Consider the following 17,911-nt stretch of genomic DNA (forward strand, 5'->3'; position numbering starts at 1 on the left):
TCCCACTCCACGTGAACTGGTCCCACCCCATGTGAACTGGTCCCACTCCATGTGAACTGGTCCCATCCCCATGTGAACTGGTCCCACGCCATGTGAACTGGTCCCATCCCCGTGTGAACTGGTCCCACTCCACGTGAACTGGTCCCATCCCCATGTGAACCAGTCCCATCCCCGTGTGAATTGGTCCCACCACACGTGAACTGGTCCCACTCCACGTGAACTGGTCCCACCCCATGTGAACTGGTCCCACTCCATGTGAACTGGCCCCGCCCCTGGAACTGGCCCCGCCCCCGGAGATGGCCCCGCCCCCTGGAGCTGGCCCCGCCCCTGGAGCTGGCCCCGCCCCTGGAGCTGCCCGCCCTGGCCTCTCCGCGGCCCCGCCCCCCGGGCCCCGCGCAGGCGCGCTGGCGGGAGGCGACGCTCCGTCCTCGTCCCGGAGTCGGCGGCGCCGGCGCGCTGGCGCCCCCCGCGGTGCCGGGGGGCCCGTCCCGCCGCGTCCGCCGGCAGGAGCCGCCGCCATCTTGTGACCCCAGCGAGGGGAGGGCGCGGCGCCCCGCCCGCGGCCTGCGCTGTGCCCCGCAGCGCCGGGACTGCCAGGCCCCGGCCCGGCCCGGCCGCTCCGGTGAGGGGGGACGGCAGCGGTAACGGCGGGGGGCTGCGGGCGGCAGCGGAGGGGCGGGGGGGGAGGGGGGGTTGGGGTGCGAGGGGGGGGGAGGGGGTCTGTGAGGGGTGGGGGGTGAGGGGGGGGCAGTGACTGATGGGGGGGTGCGGGGGATTGGGGGTGGGAGGGTGTGAGGTGGGGGGTGGGAGGGGAGGGGGGGAGGGGTCTGTGGGGGCGGGGGGTGAGTGTGATGGGGTGAGTGTGATGGGGGTGAGTGTGATGGGGGGTGAGAGTGATGGGGGGGAGTGTGTGAGGGTGGGAGTGTGAGGGTGGAGTGAGTGTGATGGGGGGAGTGTGTGAGGCTGAGTGTGACGGGGGGTGAGTGTGATGGGGGGTGAGTGTGAAGGGGGGGAGTGTGATGGGGTGAGTGTGATGGGGTGAGTGTGATGGGGTGAGTGTGATGGGCTGTGTGCTCATGGGGGGAGTGAGGGGAGTTTGAGTGTGGGGGTGGGTGTGAGCACAGGGTGTGAGGGGGTGTGAGTGCAGGGGTGTGAGGGTGAGACTGAGGATGATGGTGGGTGTGATGGGGTGTGTGTGAGGATGAGGATGATGGTGGGTGCGATGGGGTGTGTGTGAGGATGAGGATGATGGTGGGTGCGATGGGGTGTGAGGGTGGCTGGGGGTGTGTATGTGATGGGGTGTCAGTGCAGGTGTGTGGGGGGGCGAGGGTGAACACAGGTGTGTGTGAGGGGGTGTAACAGCGGGTGGGGTGTGAGCGTGATGGACTGTGAGTGCTTGTGTGTGGGGGGGTGTGTGAGGGTGAACACGGGGTGTGGGGGGTACATGGGGGTGAATGTGGGGCAGGGCAATGGGTGCCAGAGACATGAGGGGTCACAGGATCTGGGGGGGACGGGGGTGCAGGAGGGGGTGTCAGGGGACTGGCACAACCACAGGACAGCCGGGGGGGCACCGGGGGTCGGGTGTCAGTGGGGCAGGGGCCTGGCAGTGTGGGGAGGGGGCTTGCGGGGGCACCCCCTGGGCAGCACTCCGGGGGGTTCTGGTGTGGGGCAGGGGGTGCCCTGTGTTCTGGGGGATGTAGGACAGGGGGTGACCCACGTTCTGGGGGGATATGGGGCAGGAGGTGCCCTGTGTTCTGGGGGATGTAGGACAGGGGGTGACCCACGTTCTGGGGGAGTGTGGGGCAGGGGGTGCCCTGTATTCTGGGGGGACATGGGGCACAGGATGCCCTGTGTTCTGGGGGGGACGTGGGGCAGGGGGTGACCCACGTTCCGAGGGGATGTGGGGCAGAGGCTGCCCCATGGGGCTGTGGGGCGAGGTGTGGGGCAGGGGCCGGCGCGGGCAGAGGGTGTCGCGGTGCCGGGGTGATGCGCCAGTGCGGTTCGGTGCCGTGGGGCGTGCAGGGCAGGACCCAGCGCCGCGTTCTCACTTCTCCCAGATTCTCCTGTTTTATTCTAATGATTCCATTTGCCTCTCGGAGCGGGAAGCAGGGGGGGCGCAGCCCCTCGCTTTTGGGGCCCACCGGGCCCTTCCTGGCACCCTCGGTCGCTGACCCGTTACCAAAACACAGCCGTAATTACCAGGGGGCGCAAGGGGGGAGCTGCGGTTTCTGCAAAAAGAGTGGGAAGAATCTAACGAACTTTGCTTATGCCCTTTGTTAACCACAAACAACGCAAAGCCCGTTTCTGCCCAAACCGAGAGTTTTTTCTTGTCCTAATTAATCCATATTTCTCGCGCCGTATCAGGATCCCGTCCCCAGGAGATACCGAAGCCCCGTCCTTGCTCTTGCGGTGGATCCTCTGTACCGGGATCCCAAACCGTTCTTTAGGCACCGGCGATTAATTTTTCAAGCGTCTCCCGTAGGAAGCGCCGGTGGCGGTTGGCGGCGAGCTGTGGGACCGGGTGCGACACCCTGGCGCGGTGTTTTTGGCGGCTCTCAAGTCACACCGTGTGCCGGGACGTGTCGTGGTGGCTGGTCTGGGCCCTCCCCGGCGTTCCCAGGAGATGCTTTTGGGGCAGAAAGTGCCGTTGTCGCACCTTTTAGCCGATTCCTCCTCTGAAATCTTTCCGGCTCGTTGCGGCCACCTTGAAACTCGCTGTGTGAGGCAGAAATGTCTAAATTTAGGATATCGACCCCTTGCTGCTTCCCTTCCTCCTCCGAGCCCAACGCTGAACAAGCTTCGCTCTCCTTCCCAGAATTTCTCTTTGGAAAAGTCCTTCATCAGCAGGACGACGATGCCGGAATTGGGCGTTTGAGCCTCTTTCCCTGCTTCCCCGGGGTGGGATGTCCAGGGCAGTGGTGGCGTCACCATCCCTGGAGGGTTGAACAGATGGAGATGAGGTTCTCAGGGACAGAGGGTAGTGCCAGGGCTGGGTTATGGTTGGACTCCATGATCTTAAAGGTCTTTTCCAACCGAAATGATTCCATGATCCTGCGGGAGAGGGGACGCGGTTCCTCATGAGACAATATTTGCGTACGGCGTCGGCCGAGCCCACCGCGTTCGCATAAATGAGGCGTTTTCCCTTAAACCGTTGCCTTTCCAGACTGTTGGCTGCTGCGGGTTTGGATGTAACGGAGCAATCGGTGATTTAAACCAATAAGTACGTTACTGAGTATCTGGCGTCTCCGTTGGGAGGATGACTAAGGGCAAACACCGGGTCCGTCGCTCTGGGTGCTGGTGCCAGCGCTGGGATTTCAGCCTGGACGCCTGTGCCGGCTGCAGCCAACCACTTCGGAATGGCCATGGAATCCCTTATCCCTATCCCTTAACCCTACCCCGTACCCCTTAACCCTACCCCGTACCCCTTACCCGTACCCTGTACCCCATACCCTGTAGGTCTCATCTGTACCCCTTACCCAGACCCCTTACTTACCCTGTACCCCTTGTTTTGCTGCTGCATCCTCCCTTCTGCCACGTGGTTTGACGTTGCCTGCCCCTATCTGCAGCTTTGTGCGAGGCCAGAGATAACACCGAGCCTTGCTGGGTCTGGCCTAACGCCCCCTCGCCCTTTCTTTGGGCGTTAGGTGGCTGTGAGCTCCAGCTGCTGCGTTTTTTGAAAGCATCTCTGGCTGCAGCCGCTTCCCAAGGGAACTCTCCGGTGTGTGGGGAAGGGTCTTCTCCTCCCTCCGCTTCCCTCTGCATTTTGGGGGAGCCTTAGGAGGGTCCCCAAGCCCTCGGCACTGGGGTGCAGGACCTCTCGGTTTGGACCGCAGCCGCTTCGCTTCTCATTTCAGCCTCCCCAGTCGCTCCAGTTTGTTATCCAGAGCTGGAAACTGGGATATTAAGCTCTTTCTCCCCGTGTCGGCATCCTCAGCTCGCCAAGCTGCTTTCTCCAAATTCCTGCGAGTTTATTTAGCGCCGTGGAGGCTCGTGGCTTTTTCCAGAGGTTTCCCCGGCCCCAGGGGAGGTTTGTCCGGAGGGATGGGGTTGTGGCATCGCAGAGGGGACCGGTGCCGTCCCGGTGGCCCCAGGATCCAGCCAGTGAACCCCAGGGCTGCTCCTGCCTTCCTGGGCAGGGTGACGGTGACCGTGGGCTCATCGCGGGGTACAGGACGCTGGTGGCCCGTGTTTCTGAGCCGTGTCACTCGGCGTGGCGGTGCAGTGACAATAGAGGGGACGCGGTGACCCTCAGCCCCCTTTTTGTAAGGGATTCAGAGGGACGGGCCTGCCCAGGCAGGGATGCCACATTCTGCCCGCTGCTGCCGGTGGTTTTGGGTTAAAAACGGTAAATTCAGGAAGCCCGAGAAGCCTCCGACTGTGGTTGACACCTCCAGGTGTCAGAGCCGAACGCTGCCGCTTCCATGAAAGCCCTTAGAGGGGAAAAAACCCCCGAAACGAGCACACAGCAGAGAGGTTGCCGTTTTTTTTCCTGAGCTCTTCAGGTTAAAAATATGTGAAAAGTGGGGCAGGGTGACACGATTTCTGCCTTATTTCGCTAGCCTCACGTGTGAAAGCCTCGGGCGCTGGAGGTCGCCGCACGTAAGAGAGACGGGAGCAGGGAAACGCTCCCCGTGGAGCCTCCCGGTGCCCGGGACGGGGATCCCGCAGCCCCCGCGCCGAGGCTCGTTAGCTGCCCGTTAATTGCTCTCCGCGCCTCACGGGTGGGTTCTCCCTGCGCGGTGCGGAGGGTCGTGCGGAACCGTTGGTGCTTGTGCCCCGAGGAAGGTTCCTGCTGGTTTTTCTCCCTCTCTAATATCTCCCCCGTCCTTCTCCCTCCATCAGCACTTTTCGCCCCGTTCCACAGTGTCACAGCAGAAACGTCACCTCTCCCGATCCCGCCTCGAGAGCGCCGCATCCCCTCGCCGGGGCTTTTCAGTGCCGGCTGGATAAACGGGAATTTGGTTTCGGAGTCTGTTTTTAGCCCTCCCCACCCTCCCCAGTCTCTGCTCCAGGCTGCAGGGTCCTGGCTGGACTGACGGAGCCCGTTAACCTGGCAGAAAATTCATTTTTCCTGGGCTTAACGAGCTCCGCTTGCTCCCGTCCTGGGCTGGAGGGGCAGCTGCCTCCCTCGGGCTCCGCAGCTGCCTCTTCGAGATGTTTATTAACCCTTGCGTAGCAAATTAAATATGCAGAAGAGCCGGCGAAGTGCTGGCCAGCGCTCAGATGGGTTTAGAGACTCGCCGGCCGTGCCGGGACGTGGTTTGAGCTGGTTTTGCCGCAGCCGGAGCAGAGCCCGGGCTGCTGCGTCAGCGTGGTTTTGATTTGGGATGAAGGACGGACTGTAAGGCCCGTTTCCCACTGCTGTGGGAGGGCTGGGGACAGCGCTGGCAGCCCCACGGCCCCCACAGCCGGGCTCACGTCTGGTGTCACCAGAGCTGGTGGGCTCGCATATGGTGTCACCAGGCCCATGGGCTCACATGTGGTGTCACCAGGCCCATGGGCTCACATGTGGTGTCATCAGAGCTGGTGGGCTCACGTGTGGTGTCACCGGGGCTGGTGGGCTCACATGTGGTGTCACCGGGGCTGGTGGGCTCATGTGTGGTGTCACCAGGCCCATGGGCTCACATGTGGTGTCACCAGAGCTGGTGGGCTCACATGTGGTGTCACCAGGCCCATGGGCTCACATGTGGTGTCACCAGAGCTGGTGGGCTCACGTGTGGTGTCACCAGGCCCATGGGCTCACATGTGGTGTCACCGGGGCTGGTGGGCTCACGTGTGGTGTCACCGGGGCTGATGGGCTCACGTGTGGTGTCACCAGGCCCATGGGCTCACACGTGGTGTCACCAGAGCTGGTGGGCTCGCATATGGTGTCACCAGGGCTGATGGGCTCACGTGTGGTGTCACCAGGGCTGATGGGCTCACATGTGGTGTCACCAGGCCCATGGGCTCACATGTGGTGTCACTGGGGCTGGTGGGCTCACATGTGGTGTCACCGGGGCTGGTGGGCTCACGTGTGGTGTCACCAGGCCCATGGGCTCACATGTGGTGTCACCAGAGCTGGTGGGCTCGCATATGGTGTCACCAGGCCCATGGGCTCACATGTGGTGTCACCAGGCCCATGGGCTCACATGTGGTGTCACCGGGGCTGGTGGGCTCACGTGCAGTGTCACCAGAGCTGATGGGCTCATGTGTGGTGTCACCAGGCCCATGGGCTCACACGTGGTGTCACCAGAGCTGGTGGGCTCGCATATGGTGTCACCAGGGCTGATGGGCTCACATGTGGTGTCACCAGGGCTGATGGGCTCACATGTGGTGTCACCAGAGCTGATGGGCTCACGTGTGGTGTCACCGGGGCTGGTGGGCTCATGTGTGGTGTCACCAGAGCTGATGGGCTCATGTGTGCTGTCACCAGGCCATGGGCTCACGTGTGGTGTCACCAGAGCTGGTGGGCTCACACGTGGTGTCACCAGGCCCTTGGGCTCACATGTGGTGTCACCAGGGGAGATGTTGGGCTCACACGTGGTGTCACCGGGGCAGATGTTGGGCTCACATGTGGTGTCACCAGGGCAGATGTTGGGCTCACATGTGGTGTCACCGGGGCACATTTTGGGCTCACATGTGGTGTCACCGGGGCACGTTTTGGGCTCACATGTGGTGTCACCGGGCCTGACGGGCAGAGCTCCCTCCCCCGCAGCCAGAGCTGCTTTCTCCACGTGTCCCCCCAGCTCTGGCCAGTTTGGCCCCATTTTGCGCTCCCAGTTTTCGCCGTCTCGGTTTGGCGATTCTTCTCCCACCCGAGGTGCGGGGGAGACCCGGGTGCCGCAGGGAGAGAGCAGGGGGAGCTTGCTGCCCTTGGTTTAACTGGGCAAACTGGTCCGGGGGAGAAAAGGACTGGTGTGGGGGGTGTGCCCAGCCCCACGGTGGGTTCCGCGCCGTGCCGCAGAGCCTCGACACCCCCGTTTTCCCCGATTTCTCCCCCAAACATGCCTCGGTCTCACCCCAACTCCTGTGTTTGTGTTTTAGGGGAAGCATGTCGGGGCCGGTGCCGAGTCGGGCCAGGGTCTATGCGGACGTGAACACTCAGAGACCCCGCGAGTACTGGGACTACGAGTCGCACGTCGTGGAATGGGGGTACGCACGGATACTGGGGGGGGCGCCCACGGCAGGGCCGGCGTGCGCGGAGCGGGGACCGACCGTTCGCTTTTCGGCATTGCCATCCGGCCCCCGATGTCGCCTTGTGGTTGGACTTGATGATCTCGGGCGTCTCTTTCATCCAAAATGATTCCAAAGTGGAGCCGCTTGTATTGAAGGGTTTAAAATAGAGCTAGGAGCCTGGCTGGAAGCGCTTAATTAAAGCAGTGTGGTAAGGGTTTGGTTTTTATTGCCGGGAAGGATGGTTACGGCAAAAGACAGCAGCATCTGTGCCACCGGCCCCGGGAATAACGGGGAAAATGGTGGAAAACTTGGGCAAACGGTCCTGGAGCAAATCGGGGCTGAAAGGACGGAGGTGAAGGTCTCGCGACTGTGTTTTTTTGGAGTTCCCCCGGGGATTTGGGCTCTTGGAGAACACGAAGACGAGCGGTTGGTTGTTTCATCCGGCAGCTGCTTTGGCGAGGGGCTGGGGCAGGACCAGCGTGGGCTCCGCGGGCGTTACCGTCGCGTTCGGCTGCCAGAAACACTCCCGAGCATCCCGCACGTCGGGCCGGAGGGGCGCGAGCTGCCCCTGCCTCGGGACTTGGGCTAAAATCCATAAAATACGTCTTGTATCCGCTCATATAGAAATTAAAACCTTTTTATCCACTTCCAAATCCCTTGGGGAGCCGTCGGTCTCCCCGTGCTGGTAATCCCCTGTTTTCTGCGAGCATCCCGGGGTTTTATCCCCCAAACAACCCTGGCAGTTCATCTTTTCCCTGATGTTGACCCCGAGCTCGATGAGGGTGAATTAATTAATCCTCCCGTCGGTACCGTGGGTTTGACGAGCGAAGCAGCCGGTGCCCGTCAGAACCCGCCTGCTTGTCCTCGAGGTGCTGATGAGTTTCTCTCGGATCGTCTGCTAATTAGTGATTTGGGAAGCCGAGCTTTCCAGCCTGTAATTCCCTTTCTTTCCTCAGCTCGTTTATCCTTATCAAATCCCCCGCGTGCCGTAGCAGAAATAATTGCTGATACTTCTGCTTCCTTCAGCCCCCTCAGGTGACTTGGGGTAGCGGATTTAAATACATGGAGGTTTCCTGGGTGCGGGTTGCTTTGTTTTCTTTGGATTCCTTGTACGGAATAATTATTTTTACAGATCCTCGGGCTTGCGAGATCCTTTACACCTCGGTATAAAGGAGGGGTCCTCGGGGGAGAAGCGTTGGCTGTAAAGCGCCTCTGATTCGATCTGGGCACCATCTCTTCATCTCTTTTTTTCTCTTTTCTCCCCCAGGAACCAAGATGATTATCAGCTGGTGCGGAAACTCGGCCGCGGCAAGTACAGCGAAGTCTTTGAAGCCATCAACATCACCAACAACGAGAAGGTGGTGGTGAAAATCCTCAAGGTGGGCGTTCGCGTTCCTCGGCCAATGCTCCCGCATCTTCCCCTTCCCTCCCTCTCGGTTTGTCGTGGTATTTGTTTGAGGAAAACACCCATCCCGCTTCTCCGGTCCCATCACTCGTTAGGTTTACTGCAGCGTTTAGGCTCGTCAGCTAATTTGTGGTGTCACCGAGCCACGTGTAACTAGTCTGTAGGATGGGCGAGTTATAAAGCACGAGGACGGGCTTAAGAGAGAAACGGTGAAGGTGGAAGGAGAACAGCAATTAAGGAGCACATCAGAAACACTCATTAAGGAAATCATGGGCCAGGTGATGAGTGAGAACACGAGGAATGTCGTGGATAACGTGTTTGTGCGAAGGAGGGACGGGGCCACGGCCGGGCCCGCCTGCTCGAGCTGGTTCACGGCTTTATGCTTTTCCTGGGGAACCATTTCCAAAATTGCAGCCAAAGGTTTAACCTGGGCCTTGAAGAAACTAAGCTTGCTCTTTAAAACCCCTTATTTTGGAGTAAAATAATCCCGCAACCATCTCCGAAATGCAGGAAACTCCATTCCCTGCTCGTCACGGTTCCTTTGGCACAACACGAACCGCTCGCTCTGAGTACAACACGTCGCACCGGGGAGCTCTGACCGCTGGTCACTGTGTCTGGTTTTGTTTCCTCAGCCTGTGAAAAAGAAGAAAATCAAACGAGAGATTAAGATCCTGGAGAATCTGCGAGGAGGCCCCAATATCATCAGCCTGCTGGACATTGTGAAGGACCCCGTGGTGAGGAGGGGAAGGGAACCCTGCGGGATCCTCCCTGAGCCCCGACTGACTCCCTGCAGCCCAAGCCAGCCCCGGGACGTCCCTCAGCCTGTGCCCCGCTCTGCTGAGATCGGGGCAGGATCCTCGGTTTGGGGCAGGATCCCCAGTTTGCGGCAAGATTCCTAGTTTGGGGAAGGATCCTCAGTTCAGGTCAACCCTGGTTTGGGGCAGGATTCCCAGTTTTGGGGCAGGATCCCCAGTTCTGGACAGGACCCTCAATTTGGGGCAGGATCCCCAGTTCTGGATAGGACCCTCAATTTGGGGCAGGATCCCCAGTTCTGGACAGGATTCCCAGTTTGGGGCAGGATCCCGGGTTTGGGGCAGGATCCCCAGTTCAGGTCAACCCTGGTTTGGGGCAGGATTCCCGGTTTGGGGCAGGATGCCTGGTTTGGGGACGATCCCCGGTTTGGGGCAGAGTCCTCATTCAGGGCAGGATCCCCGGTTTGGGGCCAATCCGTGGTTTGGGGCAGAGTCCTCATTCAGGACAGGATCCCCGGTTCGGGGCACCGCTCGGCAGGACCCGGTGGGTTTGTCAGACCCGTTTTTGGCAGCAGGGTGGGAGTTTTCCCCCGACAGCCGGATTAATCCCCGGTGTTCACGGCACCGATTCCTCCCCAGCGCCAGCTCCGTCCCGCCTGCTGTGCCGATGACAAACCCGCGTTGGGATGAATTATCCGCGTGTATTTGAGCCGGTTTTAATCCCCTCGCCGCGTGGCAGCTGTTTGCGGGGAGATAGCGGCCAGCGGGGCCCTGGGGACGGACTCGCTCCTCCGGGAACTCTAAATTCTCTTTTCTTTCCATCTCCGGCACCGCTGGCACCGCCCCGCAGTCTCGGACGCCCGCCCTGGTCTTTGAGCATGTCAACAACACAGATTTCAAGGTGAGGGACTCGCCGGTGTCGCTGACGCCTCCTGAATCCCGGGATGGTGACTGGGAGAGCTCATCCGGGTGCTGCCGCATCACGGCGTCAGCTTCCCGACCCGCTCTCATGCCGTTGAGGGGTTCCCGACCCACTCTGATGCCATGGAGGGGTTCCCGACCCGCTCTGACGCTGTTTTGGGGTGCGGAGGGGACAGGTCTCTATTCCCGAGGCGCACGGTGTCGCAGAAACACCTGGAATCGCGGGCTCGGGGCTGCTCCCCGCTGAATTTGAGAGGGAAGGGCAGAGCTGGGGACGCGGTGCTGGTGCCGGGGATTGTCCCCACGGCCCCTGGCTGCGCCGCTCCGGCCGTCAGCCATCGTGGGCTTGTGCCACAGGCTGGTGGTGGCCAAGCCGCCGGCTGAAAGCCGGGATTAGTTGGGCTGAGCGTTGCTGGGGCCTGGGCTGGGAGGAAGAAGATGAGGAGGTTATGGGGAGGAAGGTGATGAGGAGGGTTATGGGGAGGAAGGTGAGGACAGTTATGGGGAGGAAGGTGATGAGGGTTATGGGAAGGAGGATGAGGAGGGTTATGGGGAGGAAGGTGATGAGGAGGTTATGGGGAGGAAGAAGATGAGGGGGGTTATGGAGATGGGCTGCAGGAGTTAAACCAGCAGCTGCTCGGTCCTGTTGTCAGGAGTAATTACTGCCCTGTAATTACCGCCCTGTACATCCTGACATGAGCCTTTTCCTACCTGATTCATGTCCCCAGGGCCTGGTTTTGGGGACTTGCCCCCCTGGGGTTTGCAGGGGCGCTCAGATGTGCTCTCCTCCTCATCCTCCTCATCTTCATCCCCATCCTCAGGGTGGGAAATGGAGTCGGTCCAGCTGCCGGGGCTCGCTGGGGTGGGAGTGGGGAGGCTCCCAGGGGTTGTTGGCCAGACTGGGGTGTACTTGGGCCTCCCGGGGACAAAATTTTGGGTCCAAAGCCGCTCAACGGCTGGTCTGCGCCGCGGCGAGCCGTGGATAATGGTGCCGCTTCTCTCCCTTCCTGCAGCAACTGTACCAGACGCTCTCGGATTTCGACATACGGTTCTACATGTACGAAATCCTCAAGGTGAGCTCGCGGCACCGGCCGGGGAATCCCCGGCGCAAGGGAAATCCAGCTGCCCGACCTGCCCCGGCAAGAAGCAGGAGGTGCAGAGCGGCGCTCGCTTGGCTACTGAGCCCTCCTGGCCCGTTGCCCGCCTGGCCACGTGCGCCGACGTCTTGGGCCACCATGCGGGGGGGGTGTGCGCAAGGTCGCCCTGTCCTTGAGAAGCAGAAATTGTCTCTTTAATCTCCCTTGAGAAGCAGAAATTGTCTTATTTCTCTCCCCGGCGTCTCCTCTTCCTCAGCGGGATGTGGGTTTGGCAGCGGCTTTGGTCGCAAGCGGCCGTCGGGGCCATGCCGGGGGGGTCGCCGGGGGTCCCCAGGGCGCCGAAACCCCCTCCCAGAGCCCTCGTGTGTGTCCCCACCGTCCCGTCTGCCGGGGTCTGCTGGGAGCAGGCGCTGTGGGGAGCAAGAGCCATGGAACGGGGGCTCCTTGGGCGCGATGTCCCCTTCGGAGGGGACACAGAGTTTGTCCCACGCTCGGTCACGCTCCAGCCTGTGGGAGGGACACGGATCAGAGCCCCATGCAGGATTTCCCTGGTGTCCCCCCGGTTAGAGGGGACAGCACAGGGTCTGGCAGAGGGACAAGGTCTGAGATCCCCCTGGGGATCCCCGTGGCGTTTCGCATGGGTGTCACCAAACAGGGCCTCCCCTCGGTGTCCCCAGGGCCATCCCTCTGTCCCTGACGTGTCCCCTGTCCCCCCAGGCCCTGGATTACTGCCACAGCATGGGCGTCATGCACCGGGACGTCAAACCCCACAACGTCATGATCGACCATGAGCACAGGAAGGTACGGGGGGAGCACAGGGGGTGCACGGGGGGGTCTCTCCGCCTCCATTTGCCTTTTGGGGGTGCCACCTGCGCTGTGACAGCTGTCACAGCACCCAGCTCTTCTCCCAACCGCTCGGCTCCCGGCAAAGAGCCTTTTTGCCGGCAAAAAACCCCATCACTTTGCTTTTACCCACTTTTACGCACTTCCACCTGCTTTTACCCACTTCCTCGTGCTCGTCCCACCCTCGGCCGCTGGAAACAGTTTTGGTTGGTGAACCCCGAGCCCATTTGCCGTCACGTCCCCGCAGACCCCGCGGGGCAGCCGAAGCCGCAGCTGCTGCGCTGGGCAATCCAGGTGCCGCCGGCCCCGCACCTGCGCCCAGTAAAACCCCTTCATTTCCCACCTGTTCGTCGGGAATTTCACCTCGTAAATGTAACTCGAGATCCCTCCCAGCGCCTCTGGAACGCCAGCCCAGCTGGGGTCTCGAATAAAAAGCACTTCAAAAGGCGGCCGGGCCTCTCCCCGCGGCACCGGCAAAGGTTCCAGCAGCTGCTGAACCCCCCAGTATCATCACAAATTCCCCCCCCGGCCCCTTTGAAATCGCCCCCATCGTCACAGCCTGGTCTCACCAGCGGCATTTTGTCACAGCCGCCGTGGACGTCCGAGCCGCACCGACCTCTCCTGCTCCCAGAATTAATATTGAACCCGCCGGGGAGGCTCTTTCTGGAGGGCGGGTCCAATAAATCTCCATTTTAATATGAATTGTGGCGTAAGCCAAGCAGGGAAATGGGGCTGAGCTGCATTTTTTATGTGGGAGGTTATAAAGCTACTGGGAAGTTGTAATTAGAGGGTAATTAGGGATGGCTGGGGTTTGCTGGAAGGTCCAGCCCGGGTGTCACTCGGTATTAACGAGCTGGCCAAGGGACCGGGGTTAACGAGCGAAGCCGGGCAGCAAAAACCCTCCTGAGGAGTTGGAGAAACGGGACAAAACCGGGTGGAATTCCTTGGGGGAAAATGCAAAACCCGTGGATGGGGCACTGGTGTCACCCCGAGGTCGCTCCTGTCACCCCGAGATTACTCCTGTCACCCCAAGGTTCCCCATGTCACCCCGAGGTTGCTTCTGTCACCCTGAAATCGCTCCTGTCACTCCAATGTTACTCCTGTCACCCCGAGGTTGCGTCTGTCACCCCAGCTTGCTGCTGTCACCCCAAGGTTACTTTTGTCACCCCGAGATTGCTTCTGTCACCCTGAAATCACTCCTGTCACTCTGAGGTTACTCCTGTCACCCTGAAGTTGCTTCTGTCGCCCTGAAATCACTCCTGTCGCCCCAAGATTGCTCCTGTCACCGCAGGGTCACTCCTGTTACCCCAGGTTGCTCCTGTCACCCTGAGGTTACTCTTGTCGCCATGAGGTCGCTCCTGTCACCCCAAGATTGCTTCTGTCACCCTGAGTTTGCTCCTGTCACCCCGAGTTTGCTTCTGTCACCCCAAGGTCACTCCTGTCACCCCGAGGTTGCTTCTGCCACCCTGAAATCACTCCTGTCACCCTGAGGTCGCTCCTGTCACCCCGAAGTTGCTTCTGTCACCCCAAGGTTACTCCTGTCACCCCGAGGTTGCTCCTGTCACCCCGTGGGGTGAGGGGTCCCTGTGGGGTGACCGGACCCCCGTCCCCACGGTGTCCCCTGTCCCCGCAGCTGCGGCTGATCGACTGGGGCCTGGCTGAGTTCTACCACCCCGGCCAGGAGTACAACGTGCGCGTGGCCTCGCGCTACTTCAAGGGGCCGGAGCTCCTGGTGGATTATCAGGTACGTCCCGGGGGGGTCAGCGGCATCAGCGTCACCTGCCCGCGGCGGAGCTGTGCTGAGGGGCCCGATAATTGGGGAAAAAGGGAGAATAAACCAAGATTTTTCTGCCCGGGGTGGATGAGAGTGCGTGGAGCTGAGGGCCCGAACCTGCCGCTGCTGTTGCAGACAGGCAAGGGCGAGTGTGGAGCTGCCGCGCTCTGGGGGGGGATTCGGTGCGTGTCCCCCCTCCCGGGGCTCCCGGTGGCTCCTGGGGTGTCGCTGACCCCCCCTGGCTCTGTTCTCTTCTCGGTGTTTGCAGATGTACGACTACAGCCTGGACATGTGGAGCCTGGGCTGCATGTTGGCCAGCATGATCTTCCGGAAAGAGCCCTTCTTCCACGGGCACGACAACTACGACCAGGTGAGCGCCCCCCCGGCACCCCCACACCTTCCCCCGGCACCCCACACCCTCGCCGGGGCTCTGGGTGATTCCAGTACGGCACCATGAACCAAACCGGTGCCACAGCCCCGGCATGGCCGCCTTTGGTGCCGTCACTCCTGTGCCACCTCCCGGCTCCGTCCCCCACCCCCCGCTGGGGTCCGGCCGCTCCTCAATTCTCCGCTCCCCCCGTTTTGTGGTGGGGGGAGCTGGTTGTACTGGGAGGTGCGGCGGGATCCACCTGCCTGGCACAGGACGGGGCGCAGCCCTGTTTTGGTTACCCCAAGCGCTGCCAGAGGGGGAGGATCATGGGCTGTGGGTTTGGAGCCGGCTGACAAGAGCAGAACCACATCTTCTGGTGGTACCACAAACGCCGGTGGCCCCAAACCTGGCACAAAGAACCTGCCAGGACCTGTGCTTGTGGGATCACGGCTCCCAGCGCACCGGCCCGTGGGGCTGGGAGGGGACACCCCACGCTGGGCCCGGTGCCAGCGCGGGGACGCGGCTCCGGCTCTGGAATTCCGGCCCCGCGGCACCGCCGGCACCTGTTCGCCCTTCCCTGCCGGGATAGGAGCGCGGCATGGCTATGGCACAGCGTGGCACGGATCCCAGCTGTCCCGGGAAGGGCTGCGAGGCTTCGCCTTCCCCTTCCAGCCCGGAGAGCGCCGGAGCACGGGTACCGAGCACTGCGGGGCTGAGGGACGGCGCGGTGGCCCTGCTGTCACCTGAGCGTCACCTCTCCCTTCCCCAGCTCGTGCGCATCGCCAAAGTGCTGGGGACCGAGGACCTGTACGACTACATCGACAAGTACAACATCGAGCTGGATCCCCGCTTCAACGACATCCTCGGCAGGTGGGTGCGCAGCCAAATCCGGCACAGGGACCCGCCGTGGCCATGGTGTCACAGCCGGTGACGCTGAGCGGGGTGCGAAGTTGGGGAGGGACAGAAGCAGAGCCCAGGGTCGGGGTTTGGGGTGACAGAGGGGATGCAGCACGGGGTGGACGCGGCTCTTCCAGCAACAGGAGGCAGCAGAGCTGCCCCGAGAAGGGTCCAGCTTCAAACGCTCCTCGCTGGAAGGTTCTGCCCCTTCCTCCGTGGGGGAAACAATCCAGCCCGAGGGGGAAAATGTTCCTTGAGCTCCGTGGTTCACGTGCGTGTCTCCTCGCAGAACCACCAGGTCCTTCCACTGGTGCTTATAAACCGAGCCAGCACGAGCAGGTTTTCCCGTTTTGAGGGCAGGCGGCTTTTGTGTTTGCAAACGGACGTTTGGCTCCTGTTAAAATCTAAACCCAGGCCCCTCCACACGCGCCTTTACTGCAGGAACAAGCTCTGTAAGTGCTGCAGCGAATTCTGCCTCCTGGCAAACAATCTGGACAGGGGAAGGTCTTCCTGTAACTGTTTGGCAGCGCACCTGCGGTTTGTAGGCAGGAGGCGTTCACACATGAGCGCAACGAGTGAACGCAGCAGCTTTGAGTCGCGTTCACAAGAAGCCCCGTGTGATCCCACGGCCAAACAACCTCATTTCGAGATGTTCTGTTGGCTTCACGACTCTGCTGGGCCAGTGGGGTCCCTGCATCCTTCTGAGTGAAAGGTTTCGGTAGTGAGGGGCAGGGCTGAGCTCTTCTCCGGTGACCGGTGACAGAACCCAGAGAATGGCAGGAAGATGTGCCAGGGGAGGGTCAGTTGGACATGAGGAAAAGGTCTTGACTTGACCTATGTCTTGGCTTGACCCAGTGTCTTGACTAGACCCAGTCTCTTGGCTTGACCCTATAATATCTTGGCTTGACCCAACAATACCTTGACTTGACCAGCATCTTGGCTTGACCTAATCTCTTGGCTTGACTTAATGGCATCATGGCTTGACCCAATGTCTTGACTTGACCTAACTATGTCTTGGCTTGACCCTATGATGTCTTGGCTTGACCCAACAACTTCTTGGCCTAATGTCTTGGTCTGACCTAACAATACCTTGGCTTGACCAACATCTTGGTCTGACCTAATCTCTTGGCTTGACTTAATGGCATCATGGCTTGACCCAATGTCTTGACCCAGTGTCTTGACTTGACCTAAATATGTCTTGGCTTGACCCTATGATATCTTGGCTTGACCTAACAGCTTGGCTTGACCCAGTCTCTTGGCTTGACCCAACAACGTCTTGACTTGGCCTAATGTCTTGGTCTGACCTAACAATACCTTGGCTTGAGCTAATCTCTTGGCTTGACTTAATGATATCATGGCTTCACCCAATGTCGTGACTTCACCCAATGTCGTGACTTGACCTAACTATGTCTTGGCTTGACCCTATGATGTCTTGGCTTGACCTAACAGCTTGGCTTGATCCAATGTCTTGGCTTGATCCAGTATCTTGGCTTGACCCAGTGACATCTTGACTTGGCCTAATGTCTTGGTCTGACCTAACAATATCTCAGCTTGACCAACATCTTGGCTTGACCTAATCTCTTGGCTTGACTTAATGACATCTTGGCTTGACCCAACAACGTCTTGGTTCGACTCAACATCTTGGCTTGACCCAACAACATCTTGGTTTGACAACGTCCTCAGACACACGCTGTGAATTTTGGGGTGTCCTGTGCAGTGACAGGAGTTGGTCTCTGTGATCCCGTGGGTCGTTCTGTGATCCGACGGTTCCTCCTTCCCGCAGACACTCGCGGAAGCGGTGGGAGCGCTTCGTGCACAGCGAGAACCAGCACCTGGTCAGCACCGAGGCGCTCGATTTCCTGGACAAGCTGCTGCGCTACGACCACCAGACGCGCCTCACGGCCCGGGACGCCATGGAGCACCCCTACTTCTGTATGTACCCCGGCCTGTGTCCCCCGTCCCCGCGTGGGGATGCTGCCCCATCTCAGGGACCCCGGGGGGGGTTTGGTGACATCCCTGTGCCATGCGGGGCCACGCTGACCCCCATTCCTTCCCCACAGATCCCATCGCCAAGGACCCGGCACGGATCGGCGCCGCGGCCGCGCTCTCGGTCACCAACACGCCCGTCAGTTCCTCCAGCATGTTGGCAGGTGAGTCCTGGCCCCTGGGGACCCCTGGGGACACCCCGGGGACCCCCACGGGTATCACAAACCCCCCCGGTCCGTGTCCCCGCAGGGATCACGTCCATGGCCGCATCGCAGCCGCTGGGCGGCTTGGCCGCCTCGCCCGTCATCTCCTCGCCCAACGCACTGGGCTCGCCGGTCCCCGCCGCGGCGCAGCCATGACCCCGGCACCGGCACCATCCCGCAGCGCCGGGGCCGCCTTCTGCCTCCTCCCCCCGCCACAAACCACGGTGGGGGGAATTGGATTTTTTTTTTTTTTTTTTTAAATTTTTATTTCTGTTGAGTATGGAAACTGAGAGCAAAACCGTAGGTTCCTTGTGATGATTTCCCCTCCGCAGCACCAAGCTCCGCGGTGGTGGCACCGGCGCTGGCCGCGCTCGTCTCCTGAGGATCATGGTTAGTGACGCAACCGCAGTGTAGAAATCGAGAAAAATGACAAATAAAATTTATTTTCTATGGCCCTAAGAGGACGGCAGGAGCGGCAGCTGCTTCTCGGGGGGGTATTGGTGCCAAC

General features: G+C 60.7%; 1 protein-coding gene across 2 annotated transcripts; it reads left to right on the forward strand.

The window, feature by feature from the left end:
- The first annotated feature begins 518 nt into the window (after positions 1 to 518).
- Positions 519 to 17,862, forward strand: LOC135985081 (casein kinase II subunit alpha-like). Of its 2 annotated transcripts, XM_065628020.1 has the most exons (13): positions 519 to 622; positions 7,024 to 7,131; positions 8,423 to 8,534; positions 9,193 to 9,294; positions 10,163 to 10,213; positions 11,247 to 11,306; positions 12,048 to 12,131; positions 13,807 to 13,917; positions 14,216 to 14,317; positions 15,087 to 15,187; positions 16,998 to 17,146; positions 17,275 to 17,364; positions 17,450 to 17,862. In XM_065628020.1, exons 2-13 carry the CDS (start codon positions 7,031 to 7,033, stop codon positions 17,557 to 17,559), a joined length of 1,173 nt encoding a protein of 390 aa, XP_065484092.1. In that variant the 5' UTR covers positions 519 to 622; positions 7,024 to 7,030; the 3' UTR covers positions 17,560 to 17,862. The 2 variants fall into 2 exon arrangements, with proteins under 2 accessions (XP_065484092.1, XP_065484093.1); XM_065628021.1 differs by lacking the exon at positions 7,024 to 7,131 and having other exon boundaries at positions 537 to 622.
- Positions 17,863 to 17,911: the final 49 nt, after the last annotated feature.

Source organism: Caloenas nicobarica, chromosome 2, assembly GCF_036013445.1.
Source record: "Caloenas nicobarica isolate bCalNic1 chromosome 2, bCalNic1.hap1, whole genome shotgun sequence".
NCBI lineage: Eukaryota > Metazoa > Chordata > Aves > Columbiformes > Columbidae > Caloenas > Caloenas nicobarica.

Excerpts from the sequence above, each read along its gene's own strand:
- LOC135985081 (XM_065628020.1), top strand. The coding sequence starts at position 7,031 with ATGTCGGGGCCGGTGCCGAGTCGGGCCAGGGTCTATGCGGACGTGAAC. Across the intron at positions 9,295-10,162 it reads ACATTGTGAAGGACCCCGTG|TCTCGGACGCCCGCCCTGGT; the intron begins GTGAGGAGGGGA and ends ACCGCCCCGCAG. Across the intron at positions 13,918-14,215 it reads AGCTCCTGGTGGATTATCAG|ATGTACGACTACAGCCTGGA; the intron begins GTACGTCCCGGG and ends CGGTGTTTGCAG.